The following is a 25,113-nucleotide window of genomic DNA, read 5'->3' as shown; positions in this document are numbered from 1 at the left end:
TAGGGTGGAGAAAATGAGCAATTCATAGCATTCAGCAGAATTGTTTCTGCTGAGAAGATTGCTGAAATAGATAGTTTCTTTTGAGATTCTTATAGGAGATAACATTCTCCACAGTGATATGAGTTCTGCACACACTTCAGAGCTGATTGCCTCTGGGACTGCAATATCTTATCTCAGACTGTTCCCTCAGTTTTGTAGATCCATATAGAGAAAATCTAATGCTTTAAACTGAGTTTTGCACCTATGCTAAAGAAAACTTTTTTCTGTCAAAGTTGTTGACAGTGAATGTGCTGCACTGGAAAGCTGGCATTACATCATGCTGCATCTTCCAAACATATTAAAATTGCTTTTGGAAAAATACAGTGAGAGCATAAAGCCAAAGTAAAGTTTTGTAGCTCTTACAGGAACAGCCGTCCATCCACATGGCACAATATTGATTTTAAATTGAGTAAGTACACAGGAAATGACAGTGACACTTTATCTTCAAATTCTTAGTTGAAGTAAATGGACAGTGATAGTGCAAGCAGTGTAAGACTGAAACTTTAAAAGAAAATTCAGTTGGACATAGACATTGTCTAAATTATTTAAAAAGATATTTAAAACCCCATAAAAGTGCTTAATTCTCCCTGGATATTTGTTAATGGTTACAGATAATTACAGGCTTTGCAAGGGATAAGAGAAAAATGTATGAAGTGTAAGGTCAGTGCTGGTCTCAAAAATATTGTGAAGAGGATTACTCATCAGAGATTTTAAAGAGTAGATGAGACAGGCTAATCCAGCAATGCCCCCTCTATTGTTCTCTTATGATTGCACATAAGTGGTTTACCAACAAATCAGTGTCAGGATTAATAGATGGAAATTCCAGCTCTTTGACTTGTTGGATTGCTCATACACATTTTGGAAGCAAAAAAGCTTGAAATTTTCCTCTTCCTTGTAAATGAACCTCAGTTGTGAGATTTGTGAAAACTTTTAATGTGTCTGCTTGTTTTCAATATTTTAAAAAATAATTGTACACTATGATAGCTAGTGATATTTAATAAATCAACTGAAGCTCATTCACACAAAATTTCTCCTTTTACTGAAATTAGACAGTACCTTGATTTCGTTATGAAGTGTGGATTTCCAGGGCCTCAACATTCAGAGAGGTCCTTGCTGAACTTTTGAGGATTGCATATTGAAATCTCTATCTGAAATAATAATGTAGGCTTTCTCTGTTGTGTAATGGTGTGGCACACAGCATATTCCAAGAATGACTTTTCTAAGAGCAGACTCAATCCATATGTGCATCAAAAGCCTTTATTTGTTAAATAAATGACACATTCTTTCGCTGTAAAGGATCTCAACACATTGCAAAGGTGGCCAATACCATTTTATATTTTTGTGTTTGTAATTTTATGGATGATGAATAAGAGGCCAAATAATTGACTCTGTCTTTGACCCGTGGTCACACAAGAAGTCAGTGCCAGCCCACCTTGCTTTCAGCCTGACGATGTCTTTAACTGTGCTTACTGTGGCTTCTGTAACACATGCTGTAGTAATGCTCTAGTCGTTAAGGCTGCTTCCAACAATAGAGTTTCTTTTGCCAGAAGCAGAGCAGCACTCTAGTCCATACACTCTTGGTTGTGTTCTGGAACTCCTCTTCAAAATCATTCCCCAATGTTTGGCTGTCTGTTGAAACTATTTTTAAACAAAACAGCAGCTCTTTTAGTGTAAAGAACAAAACTGTCTTTCTTCAAAACAGCTTTGGGTTCCTTTCCAAGCACTGGTTTTTGGTAGTTTGTTTTATTTTGGTGATATTGTTGTTATTAAACAGAAACACAGCTGTCATTAGAATTCCCGAGCTATACCCAGTATCTGTATTTCACAAATAAAAGCCTAAGGTTTATTTGTTGTTTTTTTAAATACTATTTTTGAAACAAAATGTGTTTATATTTACCCAGAGTTTATCTGTTACTTATAAAATGAGGCCTGACCAGGGGCATGCCCTCTCTTGTACAGTTGTGCTCATCAGGGTGACCTTTTCTGTACAGGTATTTTGCTGGAGTCAGAGGATAGGATGAGAAAGACTCTGCTATGAGCAATGTAAGTGATTTGAAGTATTGACAAAGTTCCTTACAGCTAGATGCTAGAAAAGGACTGATAAGAAAGGAAACAGAATGATATGTAAACCATTTTCGAATCGGGTACAATATTGTGATGGTTTTAGGCTATGGCCTTTAAAATGTATTTACAGATTTCAAGCAGAAAAGTAGAAAAGCATAAATAAATCACTGTTGGGTGTGAAAAGGAAAACAAAAGATTATTCTAAACAAATTAATTGGATAAATGTCTGGGATAAGAGGAGTTGTACCATAACAATTCCTTACATTTCCCATTCCTTTTTTCTTCTGATCTTGGCTGTTTTGCTTTGCTTGGGGGAGAGATAACATGCTTCTGGCTGGCCTCAGATAAGTCTAACCCACTGCTTTTCTCTCTCTGCTCCTCTCTCTCTTTTGGGACAGGAGAGTTTGGGAGGACAGGGGAACAGCTTTCCTGGTCTTCTGACCAGGGGGGTTTTCATGTTGTTTGGTAATTGTAAATATCTGTATAATATTGTAAATACTGTGTATTTTGTACATATTCATTGCATTCCTGTGTAGAGTAAAGTTTGTGCTTGTAAATACAGCTTCATTTGCTTTTAAATGAGTTAGTCTGGCTAACAGACTAACTACTACTAACTAAACACAGAATAGATCATCTAGGTACATTGCTTCTGACACAAGCATTGATATGCTGAAAAAACCCTGAAAGGTGGCAAATTGAAGCTGATAAAAGTGAATAGTTAAATGCAACTAATGTAGTAACAGGATCAGAAGTGGACTCTACAGCTATAACGATAGCAAAAATGTGGGCATTTCATAGACATAGCCTAGAAATTCAGCGATTAGGAATAGCCTTGATGCAATGTACAAGAACTATGTGTTAATAATAAACCATGTTTGTAAGCATATTTACTCTTATGCTTTGTAATATAATAAACCTCTTGAGTAAAATTTTACAGATCATTTATTTTGAAATGTGTTTTTATAGTGCTTACCAGAAGGCTTCCTAAAGTGAGCTTCAGGGTAGTGAAGGTTGTCAGTCAGTGCATATTGGGCAGGAAGGACTTCTGGTTTGATTTCTGTGGCACTGAAGTAGGATATATAATTTTGATAAGAAGAGAATGTGTCAGGGGTGTATTATTATTAATTTTAATTAACCTCAGTCTTTAAGACTAGCATTTGTGGCTGTTGTGGCTGTTGTTTATTTGTGGTTATGTAGTTGTCATGTCATTCATATTAACAGAGTCTTCGCATATTCTTAACTGGATATTTAAGATCACTAGGGTGTGTAAGCCTGAATTTATGTAACAGGTAGGAATAATGTGATTTTAATACCCTTTAATGCCCGTGGTGACATGAGACTGCTAGCTTTTAAGTATATTTGAAAAGTTGCCAAAATTTTTAAACTTTTTGTCTTGTGTGAAGCTTGTAAATGATCTGGGATCCATCATGCCAAGCAAAGAGTTGCTTTTCTTTAGGATTGTAATGTATAGTGCAATGACTACCTTGAAGTTTTGGAAAATGTAATACTGGAATTTCATGAGTATTTACAGTCTCCAAAATGTCGTAAACACATCGTATGCGAGAGGTGCCTCCACTAGGAAAGTTGTAGACAACATAGAGTGTGTTGCATATCATGAAAGCTGCTTCAGCACCCTTGCTATTGCATGATGTGTCCCAAGTGTGCTCTACTGCCATGGTTTTGTGATTGATCTTAGTAATTACAATGTTCCCTTCAGTCTCTGGTTCTGCATGAATTGCCCAAAGCCCTTGCTCATCAATGGCAAGATCTATTTTTGTAGACGGAGAAAGCTGATAGACAGGAATCCTTCCAGCCCCTGGCAGTAGCATTTGGTCAGTTATATTTCTTCTCTGGATATTGAATTTAATTATCTCATTTAAGGAGCCATATCTGTGATAGAACAAGAAACCCTGATATATGATGTGGCCAGTTCCTTCCCAGGGAAATGGCAAGGGGATTCTGTGAGCTTTTAGTGTATGATTACTTTCCATAAATGTCATGATATTTGCAAACTCCAAAATAACATTATTTACAGAACCATTTAATAAATAAATCTTTGTATGCTTTTTGCCAGGATCTTTCATCCAAGAGCCATGCTTATCTTCGGTCTTCTTAACTATTTTTAGGGACTTAATACCTGCAAGCATTTGGTCACAACCTGCAAGCAAACACCCAAACAACAAAAAATATTAGTTTGTTTTCTTTGAATTCATTTCCCTTTAATCCAACTATAACACAGACTCTATAGATCAGTAAAGGTGGCAGCAATATGGCTATGGTAGTGCTGAAACTTAATTTTATGTGATAAGGAGACTGCATATTTTCAGCTACACAGTGTGTTGTTTTCTGCATTGTTAGATCAGTGTTATCCAAATGGGATTCTGTTTGTGTACCTGAGAGGACACCAAGGACACAGTTTGTGATTCTGATTATTCTTGTAACTTCTTTTACAAGGCTGCAGTTTATCTTCCAAAAAGTGACTTCTGCTTTATATGAATACAGTAAAATAATCAAATATATTTCTTATTGAAGGCATGCAAATTAGAATAAATTTTCCTGTTATGCTATGTATATAGTATTTTTGTTTCAGGAACTGTCTTGTCCTCACCTAGCCTTTGTATTACGAATGGAGGGGAAAATAAAGAACAAGCAAACAAAATAATAACAACACAAAACCCAATCAACCAAACAAAAAGAGAATAATAAAAAAAAAGGACAAATGAAAATAAGTAATAAGAGAAAGCCAAATCACTGGGTTATTGTCCCATTCCCTTTCCCAAAATCTGCAGCACAATGAAGCTAGAACAAATACATAGATCACAAAATAATGCCCATATATATTATGGTGATCTTTAAATGAACAGGTATGATATGTGTGTGGTAACAATTCTTATGCTAGAAGCATGGCTGATGTTTACCTCACTATAGGGATAAAATCAGCACCACCAGAGAGGGAGTCATAGTTTTGGCTTTGTTACATTTTGTATCCACTTTGAACAGATGTTTAAGACCAAAAAGCACCAAGCTTGTGAAGATTCAAATAGTGAGATATTTATCAAGTACCATGTTTTCCAGAAAAACCTCTATTGCAAAACATATTAGCAAGCTTGCTTACTAAAGACAGTCATAAATTACAAGAGACACTATTTGAAGTTTAAAGAATTGCTTTAGTGAAGTGTTGCCATTTTAGTAAACAGAACAAACAAAGCCCTAAGGCAGGAAATTCTGGCAGTAGATTAAATGAAGAAAGCAAAACCATCCTCTCTATTTGGCCTGATATGAACCTATTGAAGTCAGTGGCAAGATTCCAGTTGCCTGTAGAAAGCAACCTTTATGTCATTTGTGTGCACCGATACCCTCTAACCAAAGCATTGGGATATTGCTGTTACAACACTGATTTATTTATTTTTAATTTTTTTCCTTTTCCTTGGAAGTCCTCACTCTGGCTGCACCTTCCCTGGGAAATCCACAATATTTTTCCCAAACCTGAAATTTATTGATTATATAGATTCTAAAAGCATAAAGCTGTTGAATAATAAAAAAAACCCTCCTAGCCAGCCTTAGCAACATTTTGCTCTGCAGAAGTAACTAGATTGCTATCTGAAATCTGTCAATAGAGTTTCTCTTCTTAAGAAAAGATTTACAACTTATTGGCTTTCATAATAGCATGGAGGAAGAGTGAGAAACTGAAACATCCACAATGGGCAAAAATTGTTCCACATTTTCCACTGTTATACCTTAAAAGCCCACTGTTTCTTCTTGTGCCCCCAAATGTCCCACCCAAAGCAGGATGAGGAATTGACTACTGCATACAAAAACAGTGAATGTACTTATTATTTTCAAGTCTGTGTGAACCTGAACCAAAACTAATAATAAAGCTAGGATTTTAAAAACATTTTTTGCTAGCTTGCTGAGTCACTCTAAAAAATAATCCTCACTTCTGAGAAATATGTGATAGCAAAGAAGCAGAGCTGCTATTTGCTAAAGTTGAAGATCTTGCTACTTTTTCCTCACTTCTGTAAAATTTACACAGGGAATAACTTTGCCATTGAGTTCAATGAGACAAGCATCTGACTAGTGTTGATAAAATTAGAGTTGCTATGAACCGCTGCAATAAAATTAAAAGCAGTAATTTCCAACAAGGGAAAATGGAAAGCAATTTTTTCTTCTGTGAAACTCTCAAAAAGATACCATTTTCAAAGTGTCCTTGCCACAATGAGTTTAATTTTTTCTGCCTCTCAAAAAATGTCTTATGTTAAAAAAGAAATCTATATATGGCAAAAAAGAAATCCTGATGTTCAGAACACTCATTTGTGGTGTAGAGTTAGAGCTTAGAAGCATTGTGGTTTCTTCTATTACCATCTGCCTTAATACTCTTGCTGGAAAAGTTTAAGGAACAAACTGTAAGCTTATCTGTAAAATTAAATCAGTCTAATTCTGTTGGAGTTAGTGGAATTTTGTAATTGATGATGCTAAACATCTTTCACTTTTTAAGAAAAGGCAGTTTGCAGTCCTCATTGTTTATTTTAAATTTCTTAATACTTTTGAATGGAAACAAAACAGACTACTTAAAATGTATCTACATTATCTAATTTACAATATCTATAACTCAACTTTCTTAAGGTAAAGATGCTTAAAATGATACAACATAGTTTGTTTTAAAGGAGTATAGATTGTGTCTCTATTCTTAACACTTAATTTTCAAATCAGAACAGAGCTTTACTTGCAGCTAAGCCAGTGTGCTCTCTTGATAAAGTACATGAAAAGGAGAGGGAGACAAATAGTAACAGAGGGCAGTAAACCAGATGCAAATCGTAGCAGTCTTTTTATTAACTCAAGTATTTTTATTAACTCATGGATTCACTTTTAAGTTGGGGAGTTGACCCCTGTCTGCTCCAAAAAGCAGCTGCAATACTCAGAAATGTACTGGCATTTTTTCTGGGACTTTGCAAGAGAAAACCTTCAGAGGCTTTTTACGTTGCTTTATAATAAAAAGCATCTTCCAAAGAACCTGTTTGATATGCAGAAGAGTATTTGCAAAACAAATCTTTGAAGTGCACTTTCTTCTCTTCCTCTCCCTTACCTTTTTATAGTTTGGTTTTGTATTTGTTTTTTTAAAGTCTAATATTTACAATTATCTGTGGTATTCACATAACCTGTGAAAATCTGTTATCCCTGTACTGGCATGCACACAGTAGCTAGAGAACTATCTTGTTCACATCGAAGTTCTGAGAAGTAAACCATTCTTACTTGCATTAAGCATGGATTTAAGTTTCTTTTTTTCTTCTGCTGCTTCAGATAGCTGCTGTTTCACCAGGTCTTCATGTACTCCTATACATGTATTGGAATCTCTGACAGATCCAAAATAGTCTATGTCCCTTTGTGCTTGTTCAATTCTTGCTAGCAAATTCTCTACTTCATTTTTAACCTCAGCCTTGTGAGTATTGAGTCCCGCCAGGCGTGACAGTGCCATCTTTGAAAAGTCTCGGAATTCTTCCACATAATCTAGTATGTCTTGGTTGCATTTTTCCAGCCTCTTCTTGAGGTAGAGCAAAGGATGAAAAGACATGGATATATGTTATATTCCATATAGATTATGACCTCATTCATGATTACTTTAAAAACAGTGTTTTTCTCTCCTTTCTGATCCCCCTGCCCCCATCTGTTTCAAACCAATGGCCTGTTGCTGTTTATCTATGTGAAGAGGATGTGTTAGACTGGCACTAGCATTCACAGTTTTGGGCAAAAAGTCCTGTAGGACCACTGGTGAAGCAGTCCTAAAAAGTTTTCTGTAGAAAAGTATGTAGATATGAACATTTCACATAAATGTATTTCTTCTGACCAAGACAGTATCTTCTGTGGCTATTTTTCATCTCTTTAAGATGGAAAATGGAAATACTGACATCTCTATATTTGAGAAGATTTGGGGTTTTGGGGGGGAGTGTCAAAATTATGTCAGTATTTAAGAATACCTAAAAAACATTAGATATTTCTTTATACCTAGATTCAAATCATCAACATTTTTAGAGGCAAGAAAAGTGGTTTCTTGGTTGCAATGCAGCAGCTTTTAAAGATAATAGATGGCCTGAACATAGAAGCCCAACTGATCCTTTGGGAAAGTGAGGACAATAACCCAATATTTAAGCACAAATACACAATGATAGTAGATCTAACTGCTAGATTAGGTGTTCTGATTTGGTGCTTTTTGAACAGGTTTCAGGTATTTTGTTTTAAGGTGGTGTTTGACTAGGCAATGTCTGAGCTTACTGAATACTTAATGTGGTATGCACGTGTGCCATGGTAACGCTGTGTGGTGGTTTGTTTGTTTAGTGACCTGTGGTTTCTGTGTGTGGCACCATCCCCCCCATTTATATGTGACCATAAGTCCCCACATAGCTGTTAAATCACTTCCTACAAAAACTTTAGATGTTTTCAAGTGTATGATTCAATATCTGCCTCACCCTTTTTCCTTTACTTTGGTACCCCTTGCAACAAATTCCACAGGTAGAAGTGTACAATTATTAATGGGTGCCAAATGTATGGAAATAACCATGTGAAGTTATTCCTGTAGTGGCTAAGAAAATGTAAATCTCAGTCTACACAATGGGAACTGAATGCTAGGCTAATCCTTAATTCTTTCTGTGTTGTGAAGTTAAGATCAATGAGAGCTTTGTACGAGAAGGGGAGCAAGATCAGGCAAGTTAAAACTTCTCTGAAGTCTGTCAATGCAAGGCAGAAGCCAAGGATGCATTAGTGATTTAATATAAACTGTGTCTGCTGACAGCATGCCAATACTGGAAAGGTGTTTTGCAGTCCTGGTAGTTTTTTACTGCAGAAAAAGAAGCTGGTACTGGTACATTTAGATAGCAACAATTATATGTTTCACTCTCCCATGTGTAAGGGGATAACTTCAGCTTCAGATTAGAGTGCAGATACAATCATGGTTTATATTAATGTGTCTTAAGATGCTTTTCCAGGTAGGTTTATCTGTACCTAGGAAACATACCTGATAAACTTCTATCTCCCTGTTAATACTTGACAGTACTTCTCTTGGTAGTAACATGTTTTTACTGTTCCCTAGGATGGACTGTGGCAGTACTATAAACATTTACATATTTAGCTCCATTTACCAATGCTGTAAAAATAATGCAAGCGCTAACAGTATAAAACTATAACACTATGAAATGATACCTTGCAATAAATAATGATGTGGTAATTAAGAGTTGTTATAATTAAAGATTTAGCTACAATTTTACCCAGTTATTTGAAAAAGCTGGAAGTGTATCTTCCTGATATTGTTTATCATACAAACTGTTTTGTGTTCACTCACATGGCAGAACATTCAAACCTCTTTGCAGTTAGGGGTTTACAGAAGGATACAGTTAGCACATACCTCCAAAGACAGGAAACGCCGATCTAAGTAGTTCATCAGTGCTGCATCTTGCATCAGATATTGTGCTGCTCCCATGGCGCTTGTGAGGAATGGAACTAACAAAAATTGGAATTGCAAGGCTATCATTGTTTCATAAAATTTTGCATCAAAATAATAGTGAATTTAGTGTGTGTGTCTGTGTGTGGAGGGCAGTCCCAAATATTATTGCTGGTCCATGATTAAATTAAATCTAGCAGTTGTCTGATGCCTCAGTGTGAAAAAGTCAGGCTAAAAATTACTAAAAAGTTAAAAATCCTGTCTATGCAAGTATTAAACAGCCCTAAGATGGCTGTTGCAGCTTATCGGTAACAAAGTTACAAAGAGGAACTGAATGTGTTTATTTCTAGGAGCCAGATGACTTCTTTCCAGTTTGTGATCCCATGATCTATCCCAGATGTTCAGTACTGAGTCACTTAAAGCCTGTAGGCCAAATTTTATTAAACACAAATGAAAATAATTTATATTCCTTCCTTTCTCCTCCCATCTGCTTTCCCATGTGACCAACAGTGTGCAGTGTGTACTTGGTGTAAGTCAGCATGGATTCAAAGTCAGTGGAGCACTTGTTATTCTTTCACAGGAAGATCTGTTGTATAATGTTTGTAGCTAGTTCAACAGCCACAGCTGTTAGTGTAAAACAATCTAAAGGACTTGTTTTCAGTTCCAGAGTTCAGCCTATTTACAGTAGAACTGAAAACTATAGGTATAATAATTAAAAAAACATAAATAAAATTCCTCCCTCTATTTTCTTGCTAGTACTTTTCCAGCTAAAATCAATGTCCTTAATGGAGGACATTGTGTCATTCTAATGGAGTCCTTGATAGATCTCTTCTTTCAGAATAATAATTTTACTTTGGATGGCTTAAAAATTAATTATAATTAACTTGAATGAGTCTGTTGCATTTGAGGCAGTTTTTATTTATTCTTTTTCCTAATAGCCATGACCGAATGCCTTATGTGGAAATATACATGTATATGCTAATGTATTTGCTAGGAAACCACGTGTTAGGATGTTAGCATTTCCCTTTGTATCTGAAGCCAAAGTGGATGTCTCTGTTTCTCATTGTCAGAATTCTCCACCTCTTCACTTTTTTCTTTCTACTTTTTTTTTTTCCCTACATCTGTTTTCCTCACACAGCTTTCCTTTTCCTTCTGACTGCTTGTGACTTGACACAATTCATGACACAACATGTCAGAGCAGGCAGGTCTTTACCTGTCTTGGCTTTTAGTGAGCAGCACATGCTATCCTAATGCTGTGCCCTGTTATTAAAATCCTGAAATAGGTGGGAAGCCCATAGACCCATCACATAGATCTAAATAATACACATATAGATCAGACTTTACTCCTAAAGTTGACTGGCTTAAAGCAGGGTTGATTATGGTTTTTGTCTTTAGTTAACCTCTACATGTAAAGCAATAAAAGACAGAGGAAAAGAAAACATCAGAAACGTAGTCTAACATAACTTTCTGCATTACTGACTTTATACACACATGGATTAGATAACTGCTGCTTAGACTGATGTGTCAGTGATACATGAGTGCCTTGTGGGTTTTGCATTTCATGATCATTAATCAGATGTATTATAGACAAAACAAGAGGAAAAGAGATAATTATCTGAAATGGGTTTTTCTTTGGAATTGCAGTTTAGTTTAAGGTTGCCCAATTTGGTAGGGTTTGATGCTGATGAGCCATAATGATGTTTTATATTAATAATAAGCAGTGTATCATTGTCTTTTGTATATTCTAATTTTGTTTACACATGGGTCTGGAGAATTAAGTTCCTTATTAGTAGTACTGGCCACTACATGATGAGGTTGCCTAATGCTGGGCTCTGTGAGTTTAAAAAAGGTTTTTGTCATAGATGGACTATAGCACTGAATTCCAATTCCCATTTCTGTAAAAAGAGACAAACGTGGAATCCACTGGAAGACACTTCACTGAATTTTTATATTCAGACAAAGGCTTCCACTAGGCGGCTCTCAAGTCCTTAGATTGAAAGGCAAAGGTCCCGAAACACACGATTTCCAAACTCTCTGAACGAGATAAAACACAGAAGAAAGTTCAGGTGGTCCAAAATGACAGAAAATCGCACGAGCTATTAGTAGGTTGGGTGCTAGCTGCACTGACAAGCTCAGGGCTGTTAGGGGTCTGTGTCTTCCAAAATGGTAAGAGATAAAGCCTAACGCTAGCTCCAACCCAAATCCTAACCCCTGTTAACCCTTACAGTAAACCCCAACTGTAACCCTGAACCCTAACCCTAACTAACAGACGGCAAACCCTGAGCCTGACCCATATGCAAGAAATGGATTTTGTGGCCTTTATTCTTTCTTCAGGTTAGACCTATCATATTTGAAAGGCAGTGTATTGGAGGAGGTGGTCTGGTGCCAGTTCATGATGAATAGCAAAGCACATGCACTATGCTGATGGACAAGGACATAAACTTGTTAAGCCATCATGAATAATGGATAACATTTTTTTAATTCTTCTCTAGAAGTTAGCCTGTTACACTGAATATGCTGCTTGTTCAGGCTTTGTTGTATCTCCAAAATTCATAATTTTCTTCCAGGAAAAAGGTCACATTTATCTGTGCACAGTGTATAACTCTGCAGTGTTGTGTTGAGTGTTCCTTTTGACCTGTCAGGGCTCAGTGAACACTAAATTTGTATGGTATGAATGTGAGTTTCTGCTGAAGACAATTAAGTCTTGCTGTAAAGATATGCAATGTATAGAGACTTTTCTTAGAAAGAGAAGCAGACCACTTTGTCTTTCAGAGGAAAGCTGAAAAGGACTTAATCTGTTCTGTACCATGTCATATGTGGTAAAATGTTCTATCTCTCTGGTCTTCAGTTGGCCAGACAATAAGAAACGATTTCTGTTAACTGATTAAAATAGAAATTCAGTGCCACCATTATGGTCTTTACTGGGCTGCAGGAAAATAAAAAAGCTGTTCTGCCCTGCAAGCTATCCAGCCTGTCTCTGTTTGTTTCTCTGAATAGATAGGGCATGACTAACTTGTCCATATGTTCAAACATAAAATTCCTGCTGTGGTTTTCTGCAACAGAGCACAAGCAGCATCTGTACATGAGAGAGATCTTTTCTGCACTTGAATCAATGTAGTCCTCCAGTGGGACGTATTTGTTTCTGACACTTGGGAGCTAGCACACTACTACATCTTTTAGGCCTGCTGGTATAATAGCAAGATATTCCCTTTCCTGCACATATATGAGTATCGCATGGAAACGCTCTACCACAGACTCACTGTCTGCTCTGTGCGCTTCTAGTTCTGTCAAGATTGTACAATCTGTATGGAATTGTTGCTGTACAGGGCCCATGAACATGGCTGGGTTAATTTTAAGAATAGTATGGGGTAAGCAATCACTGCAGGCATTCTCACATGCTGTGCTGCCATGGCAGCATTAAGCAAAGATTTTGTGTATTTTCCTATGGGTTGTGTGAGGTTTAGTACACGAATGGGCGTTACATATATTCTCTTAGATCGCTTGCCAAAATGATCTATATATGTCTGCCTGAAAGGTAATTTAAAAGGATGTTGCTGCCTCACGTGGTATAATTATGTGACAAATTAGACTTGGCAGCTAGCTTCTTTTCTATGACTGTTTTTTGTGGTCTTCATTGCAAGCTGGTTCCTGGTCCTCCAGATTCTTAAGTACATATTTCATTTACTAGTGTCACACCAAATGAAATGGCATAGAATGTATGTAAAGTCCTATGGCATATTGCTGCAGAGATTTTGCAGAATGAGACTTCAATCTTTGATTCTGGGCTTCATGTTTTTGTTTGTTGGGTCTTGCTCTTAAGGAAACACTAGAACTTTTGTCCATGTTTGACATGTGTTAGGTAGGAAGTATAGACAGTCTTGAATGATATCCATGTATACAGATGAGAATGTGCCATAATCTGTTAGTTACAGATTAGGATCTCAGACCGCCTTTTCCTGATTCTGTGTGGGCCCATGTATTTCCTGCTATGTTTCACACAGGGAACAGGAATCCTCATCTTTAGCTGACTCTAGAAAATGCATCTGTAGCCTACTATGTAGCAGGCCCAAAGCTGCAAACACACTGCTTTTTGTAGAGAAACCAGATGCTGCCACTGGAAAATGTCTCGGTTTGACATCTATGGACAGATGGCCAAACCTGTGCCCTCTGTATATTGAAATGCATGCAGATAATTCTGCCAAGTGTAGAAAAATACAAATATGATCCAGTGATTGTCAGCAGTTAAACAGGATTACAGTAAATTCTTGCATATGCAGCCAAGGGACATCAAGTTGCTGGTAACTGTTTATGCTGCATGTGTGACCCAATTGTGAGATCTAAGCTTTGGCCCAGAAATGGTCCTGACCTTCAGGAGCCGTTTCAATTTAGGATGGGCTGGCACTTGTCTCCGAAGGAAGGTAATAGACTAATACGGTGGCCTCTCAGTTACTACTGATAATGGATTACATTATTTCTCTTTTGTTCTGCTCCAGTGTTCACTTAAAGAGACTGAAATAATTCACAAATTAAGCTTTGAAATGGAAATGGAAACAGTTTATGATAGAATGGAGGGACAGGAACTAAAACTCCTTTCCTCTTAAAACCTTTTCACTGCACAGGAACCTGAACTTCTATTGATTCTGTCATGCTGGCGCTCTCCTGAGCAAAGTGTTGCAAAGGCATCAGTGCAATGAGCACAGCTGCCAAGGTGGGCTATAAGTTAGGGTACAAACCTGGACTCATCAAGACTAAATAAGAATGTGGATAATCTCCCAGTCACGCCCCTCCCCCTACACCACCCTCCCCCCCCTTTTTTTTTTTTTTTTAATGGGGATATGCACACATGTAAATTGCCTTGAGCTGGTGAAACACTGATTAGAACATGATATGACATTGAAAGAGAGAGTTCTTGGATAAAACTAGTTGACCAGTTAGTGGTAATTGCAGATCCAGCTATATGCTTTGTAACATGGAAAGCGGCTCCAGCTGAATTTTCTGGTTAAAATTAATTCAGTCATTGTTTTTACTTCTTGATTTGCCATTGATTGAAATGAGTTGAAACTCATTGTCCTTTCTGTCTGTAAACTTCACCTGGTTGCTTGGCATTATTAAGGCATTGTTATGTTTTTCACAGTTACTGCATTTCAGTCATAAACATGATAGGTGAAATAGGCTTTGGGATGAAAGATGCCACACATCACTGAGTGCTGTTATGGGACTTGTTTCCAAAGTAGTTATTGGGAATGCAATTGTACACTTGAGGGTTTTTTTACCCACCTAATTACCTGGTGGGTTTGTCTACAACTGGGCTAATAAACTTTAAAAGGTGTGCAAAGATTTTACATTGTTAGTGATAGAACATTTGCCTTTATTCTTACTGCTCAAAAGCTTCACAAGCTGTGCTATCCCATGAGAAATTTAAAATCACCTGCAATCTAACTGAATGCAGGCAAAATGGAAAATGCACATGGAAAGATCAGCTTGCCCAGCGGGACTTTTGCACAAACTAGTTGTTAGAGAAGAATTTTAATTTACTTCAGAACACCTAGGGTGATTCCTTGAGGTAGCAATTGCCAGTTTATGCTCAATGAGAAACATAGTTTCCATAACTGCCTGATTAGTATGATATACTTCTTTTCTCTACAGCAGTATCCTTGTTACTGGAGAATAGCAGTAAACTACCCTTTTGTTCAGGTTGTGATATATGCATGATGGTTGGCTGTCCTCATACTTCTTCTGACAGTGTCAGATGGGGTTTACTTAGAGTAGGATTGGAGGTGAGGGAAAAGTTCTTCAACCTCATAGTTTAGGTTACAGTCAAGCAGGAAATAAGAATGGAATTCCATTTTTTCAAGCGTAGTGTAGCAGATTACAAGAATTAAGTGATTAGTTATTCAGAGAAATATTTTTTATCATAAATGTATGTTTGTAGTCATCAGTTTATATAGTCATTGATCTCAGGTTTGAACTCTGCACATGCATGTGGAAAAAAAATCACAAAGTGTTAGTATAGAACAGTGTGCAAACCTTAGGGTGAAGAATCCCTGCATGGAATTCTGTTTTGCATTTTCCAGTGAGGAACTGTCTGAAGTTAGGAAGTGTTCCTAAGATGGTAAAGTATTGCCCAGAAGTCTATAGAGATGGTGGCTAAATTTGTTTTTGTTTATACAAATTCTGTCCTACCACTACTTTTTCAGGATTAGTGTCCCATTGGGTTGAAATTTACTCCTGACAGCTTTATTCCTTCTTACATCATTTAAACAAGTGGCAATTATCCTTGGGTCTGCTGCTTTTTTTGTTTTTGTTTTTATTTTGGTTTGAGTTTGCCATTTTTAGGTAGTGCAGTTTAGTTAGGAAGGTCTGTAGTGCTCTCCTCCTGTACCATTCTCCAGTTTGTGGTAGCTTGAGAACCAAGTTAAGAAACGTGTGCAAACTTTCCGAGGTTTCCATCATTCATTTAACTTTGTATTCACATAACATGTACATGGGAGTGATGCAGCTAGAAATGGTGTCAAGAAGAGTGTTGATGACTGCAAACTATATCATTATAACAAAGTAATGGCATTGTAAAAGTATCTTTTTGAATCTGAAATCAGAAAATTATGTTTTGCTGAATTGTATCCAACACTAGAATGATTTTTCAATTGAATTTTAGGAACCTTTTTTGTTTTAAAATTTATGCTTACTTATCTTAGAATGTCCTGATGCTTCCTATGTTCTGATTTCCTTTTTTCTTCCCTTTTGTAGCTGCTTATAATATTAACTGTATATTCATAAATAAAATAATAGCTCTCTCGCCTGAAGGAAGTTTATTGTGTGTTTGTAAAAGATTTGTTCGGGGAGTTGAATTCCACTGGACCACACACACACTTGCAAGAGCAGTCATAAATTTTGCAATTGCAAGCATGGTTAAATCTTTTATTTATAAGTTAACATACTCTTTATACTGTCAGAAAATAGTGAGCAGAGTGTACTTCTGGTGCATCTGTTTTCATGTCAGGAATGTCTGCCAGTTCACAATTTTCAAACAAATAGTTTGTTGTGATCTCAAACACCCATCTTCAGCATGAGCTCTTGGGTGCTAAATTAAACAAATGGAAACCCTGTCTTACTATAAATAGAAGGCAAACATGTTTTGGTAAATTAATTTTAAAAGAACCTTAATTATATACAAAATATTGTGGAGGAATATAAATTGTGAAGGTTTATTTAATTATACCTGGCAAACAGAGGGAGCTGGACAGATTGTGGCTTTCAATTCTTAGTGCTGCCTATGGGGACTAAAGAATCTCTGTTCTCCCAGAACTAATTATAATACACCTGATATAACACTGCCATCTTAGAGATATCAAAACGTGGATTTTACAGAAAAATTGTAACAAAAAAGACTAAATTTGGACATAGATCTGCTTGGCCTGTATACATTTATATGTACATGCTCAGTAAATAACTTGGAAATAAGCTTTGTGTGTTTGAAAGCTCGCTTGTTTCTTTCAGCTGCATCACTTGATCCAATAAAAGGTATTATGTTTCCCAATAAATTTTGCTTGGTTTATATCCTTAGGCTATTGTACCTACAGCAAACCTATAATTTGCCAGGCAGATTGTGGAGAAATATAAAATAAGGTAGACAGAATTTGATACATTAGGTGATGAGCTATGTGTTACTATTTAAGTTATTTTTAGTCTGGCTCTAGTAAAAAGTTGGCATCCAGGACAGAGCAAGGATATCTGGGGGAGCTGCACAGCAAAAAATGAGTAGGAAGGCTACTGTACTTCTTAGCATGTCAGTGTGGTATTTGACAATTTTATTTTTCATTCTGCACATGAAACAGTCAAATTCTAAAAAGCTGTCTCTTCACAGCTTTCTGCATTGAGCAGTTTTCAAATTATTAATTAATAGAATAGGCAATGTTTCTGGAATGCCTAATCTGAATAATAAATAAGCAGAATAATTTACTGCTCACTCTTTGCTAAACACAGTCTCAACAGTTTCAGTTAAAAGCTACCCTTTGTTACTGTTCAGTGAAGGGTGTATTGTATGACGTTTTGACAATAAGAATTACCAGCAGGAAATTCAAAGGCATTCAGTAACTCCATTTTTATATTACATACAATTTCTTGGTTTACTAATAGCCTTTATAGTCAAATAACATACAAGTCCACCTAGGTATTAGGCATAGTGTCCCTGAAGAACAAGACAGAATGGAATTTGTTTGTTTTCATATACAGCAATATTTATATTAATTCATTACTGGCTGAAATGAGGGATATCAAATCTTGTCCAAGATTTTTATATCACATTCATTTAAATGTAGTTAACAGCCCAGTATGGAATTAGTGATATAGCAGCTAAACAGAGATGGGCTTTGGCAGGCATGTTTTTCAAATTTATAGAAATGCAATAATTTTTTGCACTGTGTTTCAATATTTTTTTTAATGTGTTATTAGGGAAGAAAGATAAATGATGTAGGAATTAGACAGTAGACACAGCCCTGAAACAACTGAACAACAGAGAAAAGATTGTATTTGCTTTCTCAGGCTTGAATGCCTAATTGCTTTTCTTTTTTATGGCTTTATTTTAGCTTTGTTATGCAACTGATTATTGTCACAATTTTTATACCATGTGCCAGCATGGCCTGGCTTTTCTAATCCTGGAATTGGACCTGGTCTCTAGGCATGGGCTGCACCATGACCTTCTGGGTCCAGGCCCTTGTTCATGGAGTGCCACTACATACTCTTCTGTCAGCTGCATCTGCTACCTTGCCTCCTTTGAGACAGAGTTGATGAGCCAAGCTGGGCTGCCCTGTGGGCTCTTTTGGCTGCCAGACGGACCAGCCTGCTGTATCAAAGTGGTTCCACATATGAATTTAGGTTACTAAATGAATGTTCTGCTGTTGAGCCAGGAGGAGTAGCCACTTTTTTTCCCTCTTGCTTTTTAAAATTTTATCACAAGTCTCCAATCTACACAAATCTCTTTCATTACTCAGAGAATGGCATGGATGAATCAGACTAGAATATCCATCATGGGATAGGCCTTGTTGACTTTTTAGCTCTCAGATGCCCTTCAAACTAATTAGGACAAAAATAAACACCAGAATTTTCTGTCCTGAGTGCTTCAGACATGATTGGTCACTGACTACCACAAATGGGTATTTTGTCATTTGGCTTCTTCAAGTCAGGAGGATAAAAAATGGATATTGCCAGTTGAAAACACTCTAAATAGCTTAAAAGCCATTACCTTAGGCAGTACCTTTTACTCTTCATTTTGTCTTGATTCCAAAATACGACTTTATCCATTGTTGACTGCTTTCTCAGATTTGCAGTCTCAGAAGATGAAGGTACCTTACTGAACCCAGAATAGTGCCCACAAATCTGTCTGAAAAAGTATTTTAGAAATGCAGTACTATAGATCATTAAAGATTTGTAGCAGGGGGGCATACATAGCCATCCGTTAAGTGAAGGATGCTTCTTTTCAGTGTCTTGCCTGGGAAAGATAGAAGTATATTGATGCTGTTAAGTGGAGTACTGATCTTTGGTTTCTATTATTTTTACTGTGATATATGCAAATATAATCTATTCCTTTTGAATGTGAATGCATAATGATGTGGTTAACAGTAATATCAGAACATGTTATTATCTCAGAATTTCATGATATTTAATAATCACAATAGACTGTACATAAATGCACCATGTATCTGTCTGCTTATAGCTGGGCATCTCAAAATATTGTAGGAATCTTATGAACAATATGCAATAACACTTAGAGGAAAAAGTTTTAGATTAGTTACTTATCTTTCTCTTAGTTTGAAAATCCTTTTCTTTTACCCCCAAGCATACAGAGGTATTAGGAACAAATTTTGGTGACTGTGATGTTAATATATCTAAGGACAAAATCACCTTGGTTTTTATCTTGAGAGTTAGTGCCCAAAACATGACTCTCAAATCCCATTTTAAAAGCTAGAATATAAAAGCTGAATTCCTAATTTAGGGCACTTTGTCAAAGATGCCTGAGTTCAAATAGTAACACAAAAGATTATAATTTTATATTAATAGATTTCTAATAGTAAATTTCATTGAACAGTTAAATGGACTTCTTGATGTGTTTCAAAATTACAGGAATTAAAGCAGTAGCTTGGTGATAGAAACTGCTGCTGGGAGAATGGAAGTGTTCTGGAAGCTGTCTTGAGCAAGACTCCCATTTTGTAAGCTATACTGAACTTTTTGGATGCTTAGAATGTGCAGTCTCAGTGTTGTTCTATCAGATCTATGGAATATTACAGAGGAATTCTCTGTGTGATATTTCTGCTGAGATGGGTAAACTACTACTTACCTTGGACATACACCAAATAGAAATGGCTCTTCTTTGAAACAAACTATGAAATGAGCCAACTCACAGGTGTACCTGCATGAGCAGGCATGTGCATACACATGGCAGATGGCTGAGTGGAAGACCTCTGTGTGGGCGTACAGGGTCATTCAAATCATCAGTTGCAGAAATGCCAAGATCTTGTTTACTGACTTATTCTGACAACTGAATATTTTTTCTGTATACCAAAATAACAGATCTGACATGGCTAGCTGAAGGAAAATAAATCAGGATAGGAAAGACAGAAAATCCTTGAGAGAAGGCTAGGAGCAGTCAAGCTTGAAGAATACAATATTTTGTTTCTTGTGGTTGGTTGAGGGACTAGTTAGTACAGGCTCTGAAATGTCAGTCTGTAGAAAATTTGGTGCATGAATATTCTGTCTAGTGCACTGGACAGGGAGTTTCACTAATTGATATATAAACAATAAACAGGATTGAGTTCCTGTGCATCAAGCACAGAAGGATATTTTGCTGAAAAACACCCAAAATGGATATTGTGTGCTAGAGCAACAAACACAGCAGTTACACAATGTGCTGCATGCACATTATCTGCACTAATCCTAGCCCCTTTATGATCTGTATACTCCATTGGAGGAGTGATTGCATCTGTGTATGACCAGATGTTTTATTCGAAGAACATTAATCAAATTTCCAAGGGGGAAAAAAAAAACCCAGGCAGTTAAGTTATAATACCAGTCTTGTAATAGGGTTCTGTCTACACTAATTGATCAAACCAAGATGGAAGATTTTGTTCAAGGAGCTCTGAAATACTTTCTTGTATACTTAAGAGAAAGGAGCTGTGAATATTGCAGAGGAAGTCTGAGCTATTCAATTCCCATTTTGCACTCATGTCCACTGGCAATATGATGGACTGGGTATTAGAAAGTATTGATGAAATCAGGGTTTTTTATTTTATAGTCAAAAAGACCTTTGTAATGAGCTGCAATTGAGTGACCCAAGGAAGCTGCTCTTGCTCTCTGCTGATATAGAAGAAAAATCCTTTGAATTTTGAGGGTGAAGCCAGGGTGCTAATTTAATTGATCATTTGGGGAGAGTATAGAAAGAATATACAGTTAGGAAGAGCTATTTCAGTGATTTATGCTCATTATTTTTAATGCAACAGCATATAGGGTCAGTAGGTTGATGACCCTTTCTTGTGGACATTCTGTAGTTTGTCATGAAGGAAATGTTCCGCACCACACCCCACCACCTTTAAACCTTGCCTAGGTATAATCTTTAAGGTGTTCATCCGTGTTGAACTGCTGTGAAATATAGAAGTATTGTTTACCCATTTTAAAGGCAAAACCAGACTTGAGGTGTATTCAGATTCATTTTGACTAGAGAAATTTAGCTTTAGCTGTGCAGTCTCTGGTCACCTGCCTTTTTTGGAAATAGAGAGGCTTCTCAGGAAAAGCCTAGCTTAGCCGCAGTCATTTTCTAGAAGGAGTCATCTTTCATTGTGTGTTGACTCTAGTTATTTTTGGATTCTATGAAGTGCAGATAAGAAGACTTTTACAGTTCATAGCACTGTGCTGGAGTAAAAAATAATTAAGATTATGTGGTTTTCAAATTGTATGGTTCCCAAGTCTTAGATGTTTAATAGAGCTACAGGGCTTCTCAAGTATCTGTGTCACATGAAGAACTTCATCACTTATTCATCATTATACAGCATACCAATCCACAGGAGTGCAAAATCGAAGTGTGTGAGCTGAATTTTGTTGAATGGTCTTGCTTCATCCCTTTAATGAGGTGTTTTATCTGCTCCTGCAAGTGGCTATAAAAGAAGCAGACGTAAGTATTGTGTGGCATAGATACTCACAGGTACTTTTGAAAAGGTTGAAGTGAATGAGCATTTCATTGCTTGTGATGATATCTCATAAAGCTCTGTGCATCAGTGTTAATGCTCAAATACCTAAAAGTGCATACTCAGGTTTGTAGGTATACAATATGAAGACAAAGCATTAATTGTTTTTTATGGCAGGCACCAGCATCATTCTCAGGTTTCATGGAAGGATAAATGCTACCTATAATGTTTTCTGCTCTTCAGTGAACAAGAAAATGTTCCTACAGTGTAGAACCAAGTTCAGCTCAACTTCAGAACATCCTTCTTAGGCTAACAGACCTCAAGATCACTAGCACAGCCATCATACTTGGCTTCATGTGCTGTGTTTGATCAGAACATCCTTCTTAGGCTAACAGACCTCAAGATCACTAGCACAGCCATCATACTTGGCTTCATGTGCTGTGTTTGATCCTGTTGAAAAGATGTGACAGCTCAAACTAACAGAATTTCAATGCTCTTAGCCCACTGCTGTTTCCTCATTTTATTACAAAGCACTGTAATAAAACTTTTAGAACTTAGCATGTGAGAAAGTGAAGTAAGAGAACTGATGTGTTGCCATTCACCATTATTCAAGCTCTCTTCCAATCTTGGTGATTCTGGGTGATTCTGTGAGTCTTCACAATGAAGTAGGATGTTAAAAATAAAATTATTGGACCACTTGGGCCCAAAACTGATAGAGCTATTGGTTCGTGTGCAACAGGTATTTCATGTTAGAAAATATATTCAGATTCCACCATGCTTAAGTATGTCCAGAATACCTGGTGTTGGTGTGCAAGATACAGGTTATTTTTCTATAAAGAACTAAATTTTCAATTCAAGAACATTCAGAGCATTTGTTCTAGTAAATTAAATAGTGCCAAGGAACATTGGCATGAATTGAAGCTTCATTGTCTGCATTGTCACACTTTTGAAAATGTCTCCTGCTCAATTTTGGCCTGAGCTCACTGCCACTTTTGCGAAGTGTAGCTAGGCATGATTCAGGAGCCAGCAATGGTCAGGGAGCCTTCCCAGTACACAGTGTGAATGCAGCCTGTTTTGACGGGGAAGAGATTTTAATAGTGTGGACATAAGCTGTTCTATGCCAGCTGGCCTGAGGGCTGATGAACAGGCTTGTGTGTATTCATTTACTATCATTGCCAAGACCTACTTTTAGAAAAAAAGGGCTTTCTTTTTTTTCTTTCTTTATTTGGTTAAAATTAATTGTCATTTTCTTACGAAGGGTTGAGCACCCTCAGCTCCCACAGTAGCCAGATGGGATTAATGTGCTCAGGTCCTAACAGGAGGGCTCTATTTTGAGACATGAGGCAATAATACATGTATGAAAGAATTGCCCTAGAGAAGCACAGATATGCAGGCAGGAAGTACAAATTCTGGTAGTACCAAACATGCCATATTTTCCTGTTGATTTAAGTGGCAGATAGCTAGTTAGTTAGATGCATGTGTGAATTTTTTCAATATTATGATGAGGGGAAACTCCACTCATTTGTGTTTTTATAAGAAAGAACAGCAAATCCCTTTGCTCTTAGAATTTTAGGATGTTTAGTGAGCCAGATCCTAGAGTGTGGCAGAACTTCCACCTTCAGGGATTGGAGCAGTCCTAAATATAGCTCAGTCTGGAAAATATTTGGATAGCACTAGAGTAGGGAATGTTTTACGAGGTTTCCAGATGTAAATAAAAGATGAATGCAATTAGTGCTCACCATAGGATGTTTCTTTCAGTGTGACCCATATTTATTTTTCTATGGTTTTCAGCAGGAGATGTGTCATCAAATACCTTTTGAATATCAAACCGTTTGGATAGGCTGCCATAATCAGTTCCACAACCTCTTATAATTATCTTTGTGTATGAAAGTTTTCCCTTTGAATTCCATATTGACTATTCTCTTTCAGGTTATTACTTCAAATACACTTCCAATTAGTGATTCCATTTTTTGGGGTAAGCCACAGATGAACAGTGCTGTTCTGGTTTCTCCAGGTCAGGACTGATAGCACTGCATACACACTGAGGCCTCACCTTTGTACTCTTGATTTTTCCCCACACCTTATTTGTGATTTTTATTTGTAGGTGGGTTTTCTTTCTTTCATGATCATTGTCATAACCTCTGAATTCACCCTGGTCTGAATCTTGACCATCAGTCAAGAGTTTCAGAATGCTCTTAGTCTAAGAAGCAGGCTTCACAGAAGAGTTACTTAGCAAGTGCAAGAGAAATCTGTCATACTGCTTCAGATTTCCACTAATTGTGCCACAGCAGTGGAACAGTTCAGTCTTCAAGTCTGCAAATAGTATTGTCCGATTAATAATCTCAGTAGTTATGATCTTCAAAAATCCCTCAGGCTGAATGAAAACCAAGCAGAAAATAGTTTCTTCTGTAGTGTTGAATAAAAGAGACTTGAACAGGGGAAATGAAGAAACTTCATATAAACTGGAATCATCACCAAGTTCACAAAGGGCATTTGTCACAAAGGGAAAATTCGTAAGTTCCAAAGTTTTTAGTATGTTTCATTCATTGTGTCTTACCAGTACTTCAGTCTCTCATATACTCATGACTAAATAATGAACTTTGATTTGATTGGCATTTGATAGCATTGTATACCTCAGTCATCATAAAAAATAGTTTCTAAGTACCCACTGTCATGTTCATGTTTTTAAGGAAAGGCAAGGGAGTCATAGGTTGACACTATTGAACCCAGTTGAAAAATCCCAAGTATTTAGATGAGAAAGCAAATGAGGACATGTCTTGTGCTTTTTGTGGAAACAGAAGAGAAAGAGGTATTTCAAACTATGACTTGCTGAAGCAAACTAGAGGAGTGTATGTTGCAGAAATAAACATTGAATACATGTACAGCATGCATGTTGTAAAGTTTCCTTGAAATTAAAGTAAATGGACTTGTAAAGTGTCTTTCCATAGTATCAGTTCTAGCTAGAAGCCCTTCTGGCTGACTGTCAATTTTAATTTTCTAATAGAGTAGCACAATAATTTTATTACAGTATCAGTATCACAGTATCCCCAAGGTTGGAAGAGACCTCAAAGATCGAGTCCAACCTGTCACCACAGACCTCATGACTAGACCATGGCACCTAGTGCCACGTCCAATCCCCTCTTGAACACCTCCAGGGATGGTGACTCCACCACCTCCCTGGGCAGCCCATTCCAATGACGAATGACTCGCTCTGTGAAGAACTTTTTCCTCACCTCGAGCCTAAACTTCCCCTGGCATAGCTTGAGTCTGTGTCCTCTTGTTCTGGTGCTGGTTGCTAGAGAGAAAAGACCAAGCCCTTCCTTATCTTGGTTTTTGTAAAACTCAGTTTTATTTTGAGGCAGGAGAGTGAGATTTTAACTCAGCTTTGGAACATCATAGATTAACCGT

At 37.0% G+C, this 25,113-nt stretch overlaps 1 protein-coding gene across 2 annotated transcripts; it reads right to left on the bottom strand.

Annotated features, from left to right (window-relative positions):
• Positions 1 to 588: 588 nt before the first annotated feature.
• On the bottom strand, positions 589 to 9,954 carry OLFML1 (olfactomedin like 1). Of its 2 annotated transcripts, none has more exons than XM_068147899.1 (3): positions 9,497 to 9,954; positions 7,354 to 7,642; positions 589 to 4,261 (listed from the first exon to the last, which is right to left on the bottom strand). In XM_068147899.1, exons 1-3 carry the CDS (start codon positions 9,620 to 9,622, stop codon positions 3,483 to 3,485), a joined length of 1,194 nt encoding a protein of 397 aa, XP_068004000.1. In that variant the 5' UTR covers positions 9,623 to 9,954; the 3' UTR covers positions 589 to 3,482. The 2 variants fall into 2 exon arrangements, with proteins under 2 accessions (XP_068004000.1, XP_068004001.1); XM_068147900.1 differs by having other exon boundaries at positions 7,354 to 7,639.
• Positions 9,955 to 25,113: the final 15,159 nt, after the last annotated feature.

The sequence above is a fragment of the Melanerpes formicivorus genome, unplaced genomic scaffold (genome assembly GCF_026170545.1).
Source record: "Melanerpes formicivorus ecotype bairdi unplaced genomic scaffold, bMelFor1.0.p_v2 SCAF_16, whole genome shotgun sequence".
Classification (NCBI taxonomy): domain Eukaryota; kingdom Metazoa; phylum Chordata; class Aves; order Piciformes; family Picidae; genus Melanerpes; species Melanerpes formicivorus.
This window is presented reverse-complemented; position numbering and strand designations above follow the sequence as displayed.

What these genes read in the sequence shown, in the direction of transcription:
- OLFML1 (XM_068147899.1), bottom strand. Translation starts at nt 9,622, where the DNA reads ATGATAGCCTTGCAATTCCAATTTTTGTTAGTTCCATTCCTCACAAGC. An exon ending in GGCGTTTCCTGTCTTTGGAG is followed by an intron (nt 7,643 to 9,496) that starts GTATGTGCTAAC and finishes CTCTACCTCAAG; the next exon opens with AAGAGGCTGGAAAAATGCAA. An exon ending in TAAATCCATGCTTAATGCAA is followed by an intron (nt 4,262 to 7,353) that starts GTAAGAATGGTT and finishes GTTTGCTTGCAG; the next exon opens with GTTGTGACCAAATGCTTGCA.